Source organism: Microtus pennsylvanicus, chromosome 20, assembly GCF_037038515.1.
Source record: "Microtus pennsylvanicus isolate mMicPen1 chromosome 20, mMicPen1.hap1, whole genome shotgun sequence".
Classification (NCBI taxonomy): domain Eukaryota; kingdom Metazoa; phylum Chordata; class Mammalia; order Rodentia; family Cricetidae; genus Microtus; species Microtus pennsylvanicus.
Window position 1 is genome coordinate 10,240,038 of NC_134598.1, and position 16,000 is coordinate 10,256,037.

Below are 16,000 nucleotides of genomic sequence, written 5' to 3' on the forward strand. Positions count from 1 at the left end.
TTCTGCCCTAATTGTTCATGGCTTCAGGGCCTCAGGGAGGGGCTAGTGTTTGAACTGGGGCCCACGGGAGGAAGGGGGGTCAGTGTTGGGGAAGCCATCACTATCACACTAATCTCTGTTAAGGTCCGCCCACACTGCTATTCATAACCGCTTTCCCATGCTCTGTGAGGGGCTCTAACAAACTCATTGGCTCCCACGGCTAGCTTGGGTGGACCGGAGCTTTGGTTTGCCATTGGGACTTTGTGAGGACAGGACGGACATTGCCTCAGCTCTGCTCCAGGCTCTCTTCAGACCACGGCCCGAGGGAGGCAGTTCGAGAACTGTTTGTCCTTACAGCGAGGTCTGATCCAGCTAGGCTTCCCTGCCGCCACTGTGTCTTGCTGAATTTATTGCCATTTTCTTATAGACCCCAGATTAAGACTTGATTCCCCCCCTCCTTTTTTTCCCCTCATATCTGGAGGTCTTTTTTTTTTTTTTCCCAGATCCTGTTCCTAAACTCCACAGGCTTTTGACTGGTCCCTGGGGCCTAATTTCTGTGGCCTGCAGCTTTTTCTGTAGTCTGAGAGGCATGCCGGCTTTTTTCTTTAGCCAGATTCAGCTAGCTGCTTAGATAGGGGTTGTCCAGGGGATGTCCTGGTCTCTCTCGGTCCTTCGGCTCTTAGGGAAAGTTGCGCCTTCCCCACCATACCCCACCATACTGCGCATGAGCAGGAACAGAGGATGAACGCGTGGCAGGGGCCGGCTCTTGCTCGGAGTGGGAATCTTCTGTACTTGGGCACAGCCTTGCACGCTGCCGCTCAGATCCACTCCATCAAACCCGAGGAATAAGGCTGAAGTGAGACCACAGGCATTGGATGCAATGTCTCTGACCACACCGAGGCTGCCAGAGAGACCCCACTGGATGCCCAATGCTACAAAAATGCACTGAAGACTGGGGTTCAGCAGCTAATAAAGGCAAACACCCCTCTGCTGGAGATCAGGAAGGTTGGGGGTCACCACAGATGATAACCAACCAGCATGGCCTGCTAGGGCAAGAGTTAGCCAGGCTGGAGAGAAGGCTCAGCGGTTAAGATCACTGGCTGCTCTTTGAGAGGACCCGAGTTCAATTCTCAGCACCCACACAGCAGCTCACAACTATAACTATAACTATATAACTCCTGTTCTGGAGGACCTGACTCCTTCACACAGACACATATACAAGCAAAACACCAATACACATTAAAAATAAGGCCCCGAGTTTGGTTTCTGCTACACTCAGGTATTACCTCAAATCCAGGACTTTAGGAATTCTGGGCGAGGGTTACATGCTTAGTGCACAATTCTCTTGTACTCGTCTTGGCATGTAGCTGTGTCTTGGCACTCACTACCGTAGCCCAGCTGGCCTTGACCTTGTTGCAGTCCTGGCTCAGTCCCTCAAGCACTGTCATAATCATCTTTTTAGAGATACCTGGAGCCGGCTGCATGGCGCGCTGCGAGCGGCTGCGTGGCGCGGCCCTGCGCGACTTGCTGGGCCAGGCGCAGGGCGTCTTGTTCGACTGCGACGGGGTGCTGTGGAACGGCGAGCGCACCGTGCCGGGCGCCCCCGAGTTGCTGCAGCGGTTGGCGCGGGCGGGCAAGACCACGCTTTTCGTGAGCAACAACAGCCGGCGCGCGCGGCCCGAGCTGGCGCTGCGCTTCGGCCGCCTGGGCTTCGCGGGGCTGCGCGCTGAGCAGCTCTTCAGCTCAGCGCTGTGTGCCGCGCGCCTGCTGTGCCAGCGTCGTCTGCTTGGGTCGCCGGGCACCGTGTTCGTGCTGGGCGGTGAGGGGCTGCGCGCCGAGCTGCGTGCGGCGGGGCTGCGCCTGGCGGGGGACCCCGGCGACCACGGCTCGCGCGTGCGCGCCGTGCTCGTGGGCTACGACGAGCACTTCTCCTTCGCCAGGCTGAGCGAGGCGTGCGCGCACCTGCGCGACCCCGACTGCCTGCTCGTAGCCACCGATCGCGACCCTTGGCACCCGCACAGCGACGGAAGCCGGACCCCCGGTACCGGAAGCCTGGCTGCAGCAGTGGAGACAGCCTCAGGACGCCAGGCCCTGGTGGTGGGCAAACCCAGCCCCTACATGTTCCAGTGCATCGCCGAAGAGTTCAGTGTGGACCCCACCCGCACACTGATGGTGGGTGACCGCCTGGAGACCGACATCCTCTTTGGCCACCGCTGTGGCATGACCACTGTGCTCACACTCACAGGGGTCTCACGCCTCGAAGAAGCCCGGGCTTACTTGGCAGCTGGTCAGCATAGCCTTGTGCCTCACTACTACGTGGAGAGCATTGCAGACTTGATGGAGGGACTGGAGGACTGAACCCACCTCCCCCATTCCCCGATCCCGTAAATGGAGGCTGCGGGCCATGAGTCACATTCGGCAACATGAGCTACCTGGCCCAGGTGTCTACCCCAGTGAAGGGAAGCTGGAATCCAGGAAGGTTTGTGGGCCCTCATACCCCTCCCAGCAGTGGCTGGACACTCTGCTGTTCAGAAACTGTCCCTCCACATCTTGAAGGTTCACCCTGGCCTGACCCCACCACCTGGGGTCACCTCCCCTTCTTAAAATAAATAAATAAATAAATAAATATATATATATATATATGGCTGGAGAGATGGCTCAGAGGTTAAGAGCACTGCCTGCTCTTCCAAAGGTCCTGAGTTCAATTCCCAGCAACCACATGGTGGCTTACAACCATCTGTAATGAGGTCTGGTGCCCTCTTCTGGCCTGCAGGCATACATGCAGACAGAACACTGTATACATAATAAATTAAAAAATATATATGTGTATATATATATATATATATATATATATATATACACATTTCATTTTCTCCAACCCTGAGTACTTAATTAAGCTCCCTCCCTTCCCTGGGAGCTGTAATGCTCTGTCCTTAGGTCCTTGTTGACCAGTCAGAAGTCTAGGGAACTCCAGATATTCCTGGCCTGCACAGGCCTATGGAAGGAAAGCTACCAGTATTGACTGGCATGTTAGTGTCTCACAGTGGGCCCTCTGGACCAAGTAGAAGCTTAAAGATCACCTTGCAGGGGCTGGAGAGATGGCTCAGCGGTTAAGAGCACTGGCTGCTCTTCCAGAGGTCCTGAGTTCAATTCCCTGCAACCATATGGTGGCTCACAACCATCTATACTGAGATCTGGCACCCTCCTCTGGCATGTGGGCATACATGGAGGCAGAATGTTGTATATATAATAAATAAATAAATCTTTAAAAAAAAAAAAGATCACCTTGCATACCCTGGAGCCCCAGAGCACCAATCAGAAGGATAAGGAACATTGACCTCTGGATGTCCATCACGACAACAATGATCCCCTGGCCTCTTAGATTCCAAACAGAACAATCTACAAGTCCGCAACACGGTGTGTAGGGTTAAGACAACCCCTCTTGGGGGCGGGGTTTGCCTCGGGTGAATGCCTGCCAATAAATGGACGCGTGGGGAGGCCGCTAGCTCTCTTTTTTTTCCCTCCCTACCTGTACTACGCTGGAACTTTGGTTCTGTAAGTTTATCATTAAAGTGGTAAATATTCTTTGATATCTGCATTGCATTTATTTTGTGCGGGTACAACGGTGGCTTTTTGATAATCCTGGGCTGACTGGATCAGCCAGGAGACCAGGTCCTAGGAGGGCAGGGTGATGAATGCCTGTCCTTATAGCACTTGGGAGGCTGAGACAGGAGGATTGCTCTGAGTTTGGTGACCTGGGTTGCAGAGTAAGACCTCATTTCAAGAAGACCAACTTGAAAGTCATCCTCCTCCAGGAACTGATCCGTGGGCCCTCTGTGACCCAGGTATTGATGGTTGCCCCAACTTGGAAGAGCGACCTGATTGTTTGTATTTATTGTGTGCCAGTGGGGGCGGGGTGGGACCTTCCCACCACCTCCACCCTCGTTGTAACCAGTCCTTGAACTTAATAAAATGTAAGTGGGAGTGTCTGTACCCCAGTCTGTGGCTCCTGCAGAGGACCGGTTCAATCCCAGCACCCACATGAAAGCTCATAAATCTCCATGACTTCAGTCTCAGGGGACCCGAGGCTTCTTCTGACCAGGAATGCACATGGTGCACAGACAGATGTGCAGGTGTGTGATGTATCTACATCACATCTGGAAGCAAGAAAACTTGACTCAAAAATAATGTGATTTCTCGGGTGAGGAATAACCTGAGAAACAACCCCTGAGGCTGACCTCTGACCTCTGGCCTCCAGCGTGCAAGACACACAACTGAATGCATACCTGCCGGCACACACATGCAAAGTAAGTGTCGTTGTTGTCATTTGTGGTGGTTGGTTTTTAGGTGTGTGTGTGTGTGTGTGTGTGTGTGTGAGAGAGAGAGAGAGAGAGAGAGAGAGAGAGAGAGAGAGAGAGAGAGTGTGTGTGTGTGTGTGTGTGAGAGAGAGAGAGAGAGAGAGAGAGAGAGAGAGTGTGTGTGAGAGAGAGAGAGAGAGAGAGAGAGAGAGAGTGTGTGTGTGAGAGAGAGAGAGAGAGAGAGAGAGAGTGTGTGTGTGAGAGAGAGAGAGAGAGAGAGAGAGAGAGAGAGATTGAGAGAGAGAGGGTTTCCCTACATAGCTCTGGTTGTCATGGAACTCTTTATATAGACAGACCAGGCTGGCCTTAAATTCACAGAACTCTGCCTCTGCCTCTTGAGTGCTGGGATTAATGGTTTGTGTCACCACCCCAAGCTTGGGTTTGTTTGTTTAAGGATTTATTTTATCATCAGCACTTGGGAGGCAAAGGCAAGCAGATCTCTGTGAGTTTGAGGCCGGTTGGTCTACAAAGTGAGTTCTAGGATTGTCAGGGCTACATCCAGAGAAACATTGTCTCGAAAAAGCCAAAACAAAGCAAAATGCTTACCTGTGTGAGTATTTTGTCTGCATGTATTTCTGCGAACTGTTAGAAATAAGTTTGGAGGGGCTGGAGAGATGGCTCAGAGATTAAGGACACTGCCTGTTCTTCTGGAGGACCTGGGCTCAATTCCCAGCACCCACATGGCAGCTCACAACTGTCTGTAGCCCCAGTTCCAGGGGATCTGATACCTTCACACCAATTCACATAAAATGAAGTTAAAAAGAGAGAGAGAGAAGTTTGGAGTCACAAAGAAAGAGACCACCATTTCAGGTAGTGTCTTAACAAGGCAGAACTTCTGGTCCAAAGGGCACTGAGCTCCTGAAGGCAGACGAGCACACGGGCCAGGAAGAGTGCGTGGCTGCGACTCTGACAGGGTGGTGCTGCTGTTTCCCTTTAGCTAGGGTTTGGCTTCACGTCGTTTGTGATGGGCTAGTTTTTTTCTTTTTGTTGTCGAGTTGCTGTTGTTTTGAGACAGGGTCTCTCTACATAGCCCCAGCGGACCAAATAGTGAGCTAGTGTGTAAATGTAATAAATAGTGAGCTAGTGTGTGAATGTAATAAATAGTGAGCTAGTGTGTGAATGTAATAAATAGTGAGCTAGTGTGTGAATGTGATAAATAGTGGGCTAGTGTGTGAATGTAATAAATAGTGGGCTAGTGTGTGAATGTAATAAATAGTGACCTAGTGTGTGAATGTAATAAATAGTGGGCTAGTGTGTGAATGTAATAAATAGTGGGCTAGTATGTGAATGTAATAAATAGTGGGCTAGTGTGCAAACGTAATAAATAGTGGGCTAGTGTGTGAATGTAATAAATAGTGGGCTAGTGTGTGAATGTAATAAATAGTGGGCTAGTGTGTGAATGTAATAAATAGTGGGCTAGTGTGTGAATGTAATAAATAGTGGGCTAGTGTGTGAATGTAATAAATAGTGGGCTAGTGTGTAAACGTAATAAATAGTGGGCTAGTGTGTGAATGTAATAAATAGTGGGCTAGTGTGTGAATGTAATAAATAGTGGGCTAGTGTGTAAACGTAATAAATAGTGGGCTAGTGTGTGAATGTAATAAATAGTGGGCTAGTGTGTGAATGTAATAAATAGTGGGCTAGTGTGTGAATGTAATAAATAGTGAGCTAGTGTGTGAATGTAATAAATAGTGAGCTAGTGTGTAAACGTAATAAATAGTGAGCTAGTGTGTGAATGTAATAAATAGTGGGCTAGTGTGTGAATGTAATAAATAGTGGGCTAGTGTGTGAATGTAATAAATAGTGGGCTAGTGTGTGAATGTAATAAATAGTGGGCTAGTGTGTGAATGTAATAAATAGTGGGCTAGTGTGTGAATGTAATAAATAGTGGGCTAGTGTGTAAACCTAATAAATAGAGGGCTGGTGGGAACCCGGGCCTTTAGCTGTCTCCTCAGCCCTCATTCTTCTCGCTGTGAAGGACCTGCCTTTTGGGGTAAAGGTCTCAGTCACCAGCAGGGAGAGGACACTGGCATGGACTTTTACGGGTTTCCTTTGAGATATTACCCCAAAAGTCACGTGGCCGGGATCCTGAGTCCCAGCACCAAGTCACTCTTGGACTGATATACACAGCATAGTTGTCTGTTATATAGATAGCTCTGCTCTGCTGTAGGCAGAGGAGGTTCTGGCTGCAAGAGCCAAGATAGATAATAGATGGATGGATAGATAGATAGATAGATAGATAGATAGATAGATAGATAGATAGATAGATAGATATAGATGATGGATGGATGGATGGATAGATAGATAGATAGATAGATAGATAGATAGATAGATAGATAGATAGATAGATAGATAGATAGATAGATAGATATGATGGATGGATAGGTAGGTAGATAGATAGATAGATAGATAGGTAGGTAGGTAGGTAGATAGATAGATAGATAGATAGATAGATAGATAGATAGATAGATAGATGGATAGATGGAATGCTTCATGAATTTGCCGTCATTCTGAAGCGTCTGTCACACGTTAATTCCCTTAGCAGGGCTTAAGGTGAACCTGCTTTCTGAATCCCCGTGGCCATTGAGTGTTAGGTCTCCACCTGAGCCAGCAATTCCAGTCTCGTGACCAGGAAGTGTTTTCTCTCCGAGACTAAAGATGTTGACACTAGAATCATGTAGGCACCAGATCAGATATCAGAGCCTCCCCCAACCACCTCCCCCTACACACACACACACACACACACACACACACACACACACACACACCGGCAAAACAAAACAAAACCTTTTGACATCTTTGGCCTCTGGCAAGGATGAGGCTGCTAAGAGTCCCAAGGATGTTTCCAAATTTTAGTCAAGAGATAAACTGGTTACTTTTCTTTGGTTCTTTTTACCCTAAATTGCCTAGCTAAGTTTTACTTTCTGTTTTTCACACACACAGAATCACCCTAGAATCACTCGTACATCAGCCAGGTGAAGTGAGAATAGGACTCCTTGCCCGGTTTCTAGAAGGAAATGAAAGGAGAAGTAAAGGCAACAGTTATTAGCTTGATGAGCCCTCGGCAGAGAACCCAGAGAAGCCAGATCACAGGACCCTTTTTAAATATCCAAGTCAAAGTCCGTTAGCCTCTCCTGATGGCTCACACAGCATCCATCTCTTTGGCCTCTAAGGCTGGTCTCTAAAGCAACAACCTCATGATTTGCTTTGATAGCTCCTGGAGAGGCTTAAATCATCTTGGTATTCCTCCCATATGGGTTCAAGAGACAGAAGAGATATTTAGCCATCCTTCAGTTTTTATTTTCAAACAATAGTGGACTTGTCTCTCTTGGATATAGAGGTGCTTCTATGAGCCCAGGGTCTGAAGTCTGATATTTAGGCTTCGTTTCCTTCCTTCTATTTTTTAAAGTTTATTTATTTTTATGTACATTGGTGTTTTCCCTGCATGTATGTTTATGTGAGGATATTGGGTCCCTGGAACTGAAGTTACAGACAGTTGTGAGCTGCCATGAGGGTGTTGGGATTTGAACTCGGGTCCTCTGGAAGAGCAGCAGTGATCTTAATCCCTGAGCCATCTCTCCAGCCCTGGGCATCATTCTCTCATCAAGATGCAAATCATTAATTAGAGATAGCTGTCTGAGTAACATAGAGATTTCTTTTTTGTTTTGTTTTTTTGAGACTAGGTTTGACAGACAGTAGCCTGGAACTCACTCTGTAGACCAGGCTGGCCTTGAACTCACAGAGATCCACCTGCTTCTGCCCCCCAAGTGCTGGTATTAAAGACATGAACCACTACTGCCTGGCCACAGAGATTTCTTAAAAATATATTTTTAATTAACTTATTATTGTTTCAGTAAAATAGGTAAGAATGTCCCCACTTTCATTCCTGACTGAAGTCATTTGGATATTTTCTTTCTCTTCCTGGTCACGGAGGTAACAATGTGTTGTTAACTTTGTTCAACTTTCTAAAGAGCAAGTTTTGGTTTCATTGATTTTTATCTCTTGTTTTCTGCCTTCCATCTCTCCTCTATCTACTTCCTTCCTTGTGCTGCTTGTGGGTGTAATCTTTCCCGAGGGTTTTATGTTTTGTTGTTTTTGAGAAAGACTCTCACCCTAGTCCAGACTGGCCTCAAGTTCCTGCGGTTACTCTGGCTAGAACCTCCCACACTGTGGGACAGGGCAAGAGTGAGCATCCTTCCTTGTTCCTTCTTTTAAGAATTGTGCAATATTTTTAACTAGAAAGGAAGAATTAAAGAAAATAGTAAGCCGGGCAGAGGTAGCACATGCCTTTAATCCCAGCACTTGAGAGGCAGAAGCAGGTGGATCTTTGTGAGTTTGAGATCTCTGGTCTATAGAGCGAGTTCCAGGACAGGCTCCAAAGCTACAGAGAAGCCTATCTCGAAAAACCAAAAGGAAAAGAAAAAGAAAAAAAAAGAAGAAGAAGATTGTCTGCAGGAAACGGAAACAGTGGCATACATGCCTACAAGGTTTAAACACAGAAAGGAGCAGGAGCATCACTATAGCCCGGGCAAGTCATCTTGTCTCTGACGATGACCACAGCAATGACGGAGTAAGAGAAGAGGAGGTGGAAGAGAGGAAGGAGAAGGGAAGGATGGAAGGGAAGAGAAAAATAATTTATAAGGATGATGGTGAAAACCAACTCCCTTTTCTGGGGGTGGGACAAGACAGAACCCATCTATGTAGCCCTCACTGTCTTAGAATTCTATGTGTAGACCAGGCTAGCCTCAAACTCAAGGAGATCCACCTGCCTCTGCCTCTGCCTCCTTAGTGCTGGGATTGAAGGTGGGGGACACCACCGCCCAGCCTGCATGCACACTGAAAAGTTTCTGCACCCCATAAACCTCTCTGCTGATGCAATAATCCAAATCTGATCAAATCAAACGGGATCAGAAAAAGCCCAGGATTTTAATGGATACCAATGCTCTCAGTGGCCTTTCAGCCCCCCAAAGAGGAGCCAGGGATGGGAAGGAAGACCAGAAAACCATGCATTTGTTCTCTGTGAGAGTGAACTTGAGCCTCTCTGGGGGGAGGGGGGGTGTCACTGGCCGGCTTTCTCGGAGGTGGAGTCTGGACTGTGGCAACTCCTTGGGGAGGGGGGCTGGCGTGAGGCTTCCACCCAAAAATTCCAGACTATTAGATATGTGGATACCAGTGGCTGAGGTGAAGTTTCCACCCAAACACACACGTTTGTAAAAAGTCAGTCGGTTGTGTGTGTGTCTGAGTGTAAGCACTTGTATGTGTGCACATGTTTGTAGCTGTATCCACTCCCTGGAGGCCAGAAGACGTTGCTGTCCTCTTCTGTTGCTTCCGCTTATCCTTATCTCCCTCTCCCCCTAACCTGAGGCTTGCATCTTCTTGGCTAGTTTGGAAGCCAGCAAGTCATGGGGATCCTCCTTCTCCTACCACCCACTCCTCTGGAGCTGGGGTGTTACAGCCATGAGCAGATGTCTGTTCACTACAAGGTGTTGGGTTCCAAACTCTATTCCTCAGGACTGTACAACGAATACCACTAAGACAGCTCCTAGCCTCCTGCATACATTTTGATATTAAGAAATAAGCTAGGTCAGGCAGCGGTAGCACATGTCTTTAATCCCAGCATTAAGGAGGCAGAAGCTGGCGAATCTCTGTGAGTTTGATGCCAGCCTGATCTACAAAGTGAGTTCCAGGGCAGCCAAAGTTACACACAGAGAAACCCTGTCTCAGTAAACAAACAAAAACAAAAAATGAAGGAAGGAAGGGGGCGGGGATAATCTAGCCTGGCATGGTGTCAAATCTCTTTAATCCCAGCCCTTGAGAGGTGAGGCAGGTGGATTTCTATGAGTTCAAGGCCAGTCTGGCCTGCAAAGCAAGTTCCAGAATAGCTAGGGCTGTTACTCGGAGAAATTCTGTCTCGAGAAACAAACAAAACAAAAACAAATAACCTGGGTGGGGGCCGCAGAGATGACCCTGCAGTTTAGAGCACCGACTGCTCTTCCAGAGGACCCAGGTTAAATTCTCAACACACATGGCAGTTCATAATCAACTCTAATTCCGGGGGAAATGAGGGCTTCTTCTGGCCTCGGAGGGCATCAACATATGTGCTCGTGCGCCTGTGCATGCGTGCCTGTGTGTGTGTGTGTGTGTGTGTGTGTGCATGCGTGCCTGTGTGTGTGTGTGCGTGCCTGTGTGTGTGTGCCTGTGTGTGTGTGTGTGTGTGTGCCTGTGTGTGTGCGTGCGTGCCTGTGTGTGTGTGTGTGTGTAACAGGAGGAGCAGAAGTTCAAGGTTCAAAGATGAACCCTTGATGACTTAGACTTCAAAACCAGCCCAGATACATAAGACCCTGTATCTAGAAGGGGGGCACAATTTATGGGTTTAAAGATTAATTTATTGCCGGGCGGCAGTGGCGCACACCTTTAATCCCAGCACTCGGGAGGCAGAGGCAGGAGGATCTCTGTGAGTTCGAGACCAGCCTGGTCTACAAGAGCTAGTTCCAGGACAGGCTCCAAAGCTACAGAGAAACCCTGTCTCAGAAAACCAAAATAATAATAATTTATTTTTTGTCAGTTACATGTATGTAATCTATTCTGATTTTATTCACTATCTCATTACCTCCTCTCCCTGTCCCTTTCATGTCTCCTTATCTTCCTTTCTTCCTTCCTTTCTTCCTTCCTTCCCTCCTCCTTCCTTTCTTCTTTCTCTCCCTCCTTCCTTTTCTCCCTCCTGCCTTCCTTGCTTTTTCTTTTCTTTTCTTTCTTTCTTTCTTTCTTTCTTTCTTTCTTTCTTTCTTTCTTTCTTTCTTTCTTTCTTTCTTTTTGAGACAGGTTCTCACTAGGTAGCCCTGGCTGGCCTGGAACTCACTATGCAAACCAGACTATCTTGGCATTCACAGAAATCCACTTACTTCTGCCTCCTAAATACTGGGATTAAAGATGTACACCACCATGCCCGGATTTTTTTGTCACCAACTGAGTTTAATTAAGGTTGTTTTCATGAGCGGGAGTGTGGAATTTACCAAGTTTGTGTATTTGTTTGCTTTTTAGACTATGTTTCACGCAGTCCAGGCTGGCCTCAATTCCTGATCCGCCAGCCTCTGGCTCATGGGTGCTGGGATTATAGACGTGTATTAACATGTCTGTTCTATGTAGCGCTAGGGATCAAACCCAGAGCCTGCAGCATGCTAGCAAGCACTCCTCCAACAAATGAATTGTGGGTTTCGTTTGCTTGCGATAGAGCCTCATTCTGTAGCTTCCATGGTTGGTCTAGAACTTTCTAAGTTGACCAGCCAAGGCTTGAATTTATTGGGATCCGCTTACATCTGCCCCTTGAGTGCTGGGAAAGACAGGTATGCACTACCAAGCCCAACTTTTTATTTATGTTTATACATAAAACTTTTTATTTTGTATCTTAAATTCACTAGTTCTTTTTTGACTAAGATTTTATTCATGAAATATTTTATTTATTTATTTATCTATTAAAAATTTCCACCTCCCTTCCTCCCATTTCCCTCCCACTCCCCCTCCCTCTCCAGTCCTAAGAGAAGTCAGGGTGCCCTGCCCTGTGGGAAGTCCAAGGCCCTCCCTGTTCCATCCAGGTCTAGGAAGGTGAGCATCCAAACAGACTAGGATCCCAAAAAGCCAGTACATGCAGTAGAATCAAAATCCAGTGCCATTATCATTGACTTCTCAGTCAGCCCTCATTGTCAACCACATTCAGAGAGTCCGGTCTGATCACAAGCTCGTTCAGTCCCAGTCCAGCTGGCCTTGGTGAGCTCCCATTAGATCAGCCCCACCGTCTCAGTGGGTGGGTGCACCCCTCACGATCCTGACTTCCTTGCTCAAATTCTCCCTCCTTCTGCTCTTCATCTGGACCTTGGGAGCTCAGTCCAGTGCTCCAATGTGGGTCTCTGTCTCTATCTCCATCCATCGCCAGATGAAGGTTCTATGATGATATGCAAGATATTCATCAGTGTGGCTATGGGAGAAGGCCAGTTCAGGTACTCTCTCCTCTGCTGCCCAAGGACCTAGCTGGGGACATCTCCTTGGAGTTCTACTCAGTGGTAAAAAACAATGACATCTTGAATTTTGCATGCAAATGGATGGAAATAGAAAACACTTGACTGGGGCTGGAGAGATGGCTCAGAGGTTAAGAGCATTGTCTGCTCTTCCAAAGGTCCTGAGTTCAATTCCCAGCAACCATATAGTGGCTCACAACCATCTGTAATGGGGTCTGGTGCCCTCTTCTGGCCTGCAGGCATACATACAAGGAATGCTCTGTATACATAATAAATAAATAAATAAATTTAAAAAAAAGAAAACACTTGACTAAGTGAGATAACCCAGACCCAAAAAGATGAATATGGTATGTACTCACTCATTAGTGGATTCTAGCCATAAACAAAGGACATTGAGCCTATAGTTCGTGATTCTAGAGAAGCTAAATAAGAAGGTGAACCCCCCAAAAAACATATATAGATGCTTCTGGAAATTGGCACTATTAGGAGGCATGGCTTTGTTGGAGTAGGTGTGGTCTTGTTAGAGGAAGTGTGTCACTGCGGGGGGAGGGGCTTTGAGGTTCCCTATGCTTAGGAAGCTGCCCAGTGTCTCAGTTCATTTCCTGTCCCTGCAAGATCTAGGACTCTCAGCTGCTCCTCCAGCACCACCTCTGCCTGTCCACCGCCATGCTCCCCTTCATGATGATAATGGACTGAACCTCTGAAACTGTAAGCGAGCCACTACACTGAAATATTTTTTTATAGGAGTTTCTGTGGTCATGGTGTCTCTTCACAACACCACTATCAGGGAGACACATCTCTTTTTAAAGATTTATTTACTTATTTATTATGTACACAGTATTCAGCCTCCATGTATGCCTGCAGGCCAGAAGAGGGCACTAGATCTCATTACAGATGGTTGTGAGCCACCATGTGGTTGCTGGGAATTGAACTCAGGACCTCTGGAAGAGCAAGCAGTGCTCTTAACCTCTGAGCCATCTCTCCAGCCCCCGAGACATAGGTTTTATGTGTTTCATGTTGAAATCAGGAAAAGAGAAAATTAAAAGCCGCTTTGAGTCTGTTGTCAGTCTGTCCGTGTATGCGCTGTGCCGTTTAGAGGCTTCCTACCAGAGGTTGCCAGTCTTCTGCTTTATCTGTCTCCAAAAGACACTGAGAACCTTTCTCATTTCATCTATAGGTCTAGTGCAAAACCTTAGGACAAGGAGACGGAAGGATGGACAGGAATCAGAAGGGGGAGAACAGATTGCCAGTATGGGGCAAAGGTGAGGACGGAGTTGGCTCCAGTAAGAATCGGTAAATATTTGTAAATACCAGAACCTTCATTTTCTAAACCATAGCTTTCTGGCTTTCTAACGATGTGGAGAAGATGGGATTAAGACAACGCTCATTCAGATCAGGAAGACACCAAAGCAAATGGGATATTTATAATGTCAACTCCTTCCAGTTTTCCCTCTAAACCTAGTGAAATCTCCCATAACTTTTATTTCCTCAACGTGTATTTTTTTCCTAGACAAGGTCTCTCTGTATAGCCTTGGTTGTCCTAGAATTCACTCTGTAGACTGGGCTGGCCTCGAATTCACAGAGATCTGCGTGCCTCTGCCTCCTGAGTGCTGAGATTAAAAGCCTCACCATTAGTGGTCCTCCTGGCTGATCTCACGACTTTTAAAAAGATGGGTCATTGGTTAAGAGCACTTGCTGCTACGCACAAGACCAAGGTTCAGTTCCCAACACCCACAGAGCAGCCTATGAACGTCTGTAACTCCAGCTCCAGGGAACCCAACACCCTCTTCCAGCCTTCTTGGGCACTGTACACATAGTGTACACTTACATACACACGCATAAAATAAAAACAAGCCAGGTGGTGGTGGCGCACGCCTTTAATCCCGGCACTCGGGAGGCAGAGGCAGGCAGATCGCTGTGAGTTCGAGACCAGCCTGGTCTACAAGAGCTAGTTCCAGGACAGGCTCCAAAGCTACAGAGAAACCCTGTCTTGGAAACAAAACAAAACAAAGCAGGTGACCTTATTGGAGGACAAGATCGATGCCCTCATTAAAGCACCTGGTTTTGCTGTTGAACCTTTCTGTCCCTGCTATTTGCTAAGGCCCTGGCCAATGTCAACATCTGAGGCCGTATCTGCACTGTAGGGACGGATGGGCCTGTTCTAGCTGTCAGTCCTGGCCCTTCCACTGCAGTGACTACAAATATCTCCTCTCTGCAAGGGACAGAGAACTAGACAAAAGAGGAGGAGCCACCAAGCCTACCCCAGTGGTCTCACTTCTCCATGACCGGACTACATGGTAATCTGGGCCTCTATAAATGGGTGGGCACAAAACAGGGAGGTTTCTGTGACACAGAGATAACAGAGACCAAGGAAAAATCGCATTGCATTTCCCTTATTCTACCCTTTACTAAAAAGAACAAAAGGTTGGAGGTAGGTGATAGAGAAGGGGGCCCCCTGAGTCTTGGGCTCCCTTAAAACCATAATTTCAGTGAGATGGTTTGCATGTTTTGGGGTTCTCCCTTTCCCAGGGTACTCTGCTCCAGACATGCATCGCGTCCGAGTCATCGTGATGCCAATCCCAGTGCTCTGCTGTCTCCTGCTGTGTCCCGCGGATGCCGTGCCACACCCAGAGCCAACCGGTCCCTCTACAGTGCTCTCTCCCTCGGCGTCCCCACACCCCTTGTCCTGCAGGGCTCTGCTCCCAAAGTCCCTACCTGGCTTCTCTCATCTCCCACCTCTCCCCCAGTTCCTGGTCGGCCTGGCTCTGAGGAACGCTCTGGAGGAAGCTGGCTGCCAGGCCGACGTCTGGGCTCTACAGCTTCAGCTGTACCGGCTGGGAGGTGTGGAGGCTACCCAGACCCTCATCCACCATCTTCAAGAGCTCCAGCAAGGCGGACACGCGGACCGGCAAGTGTCAATGGACGCCCTGACCTCCGCTCTGCAGCGCTCAGCCTGGGAGCAGCCAGGTCCAAACAGGGTCCGTCGCTGGCTTTCCTACTCCGACTGTGACAACGAGCAGGAGCAGAGCGTGCACGACATGGTCGGGCAGCTGCCGGCAGTGGGGGCCTACTACAATCTAGGCACAGCTTTGTATTATGCCTTCCAGAGTTGCTCTGACAAGGCCAAGGAGCGAGGCAAAGATGGGGCCATAGATCTGGGGTATGACCTTCTGATGGCCATGGCGGGTCTGTCAGGGGGGCCAGCTGGGGTGGTCATCAGTGCTGCTCTTAGGCCAGCAATGAAAGCTGGGGTTCAGCGGCTGATCCAATATTATTATGGTGAGAAAGAGGTGAGCGTCCCTTAGCCAGAGACCAGGAAGGATGGACCCTCACACGACCTGGAGGAAACAGCCGTGGCCAGTTTTCTGTCAGAAGCTGAAAGTCCATCTTCCTATTGAGGACCAACTTTAGTCAAGAATTATGGTGTCTTAGCATACAAGAGATTGTAGCAGAGCAAATTCTGGCAAGAGATGGATGGATGGATGGATGGATGGATGGATGGATGGATGGGTGGATGGATGGGTGTGGGGTCCTGTCATCACTTGCCGGTCATTTCTTTCTTGAAACTCAGCTTTTACATTCCTAATGAGGGACTAGTGAGTTTTCACCTGAGCAAGTGGTTTCAGAAATAATTAAAAACTGAGAGCCTGA

The 16,000-nt window shown here is 48.0% G+C and overlaps 1 protein-coding gene and 1 pseudogene across 1 annotated transcript; both read left to right on the forward strand.

Moving 5' to 3' along the window:
* The first annotated feature begins 1,453 nt into the window (after positions 1–1,453).
* Positions 1,454–2,623, forward strand: LOC142838708 (chronophin pseudogene; annotated as a pseudogene).
* An 11,856-nt stretch (positions 2,624–14,479) lies between these two features.
* Positions 14,480–15,836, forward strand: Apof (apolipoprotein F). Its single transcript, XM_075954158.1, has 2 exons — positions 14,480–14,646; positions 14,879–15,836. The coding sequence occupies exons 1-2, from the start codon at positions 14,631–14,633 to the stop codon at positions 15,652–15,654; spliced, it is 792 nt and encodes a 263-aa protein (XP_075810273.1). The 5' UTR covers positions 14,480–14,630; the 3' UTR covers positions 15,655–15,836.
* Positions 15,837–16,000: the final 164 nt, after the last annotated feature.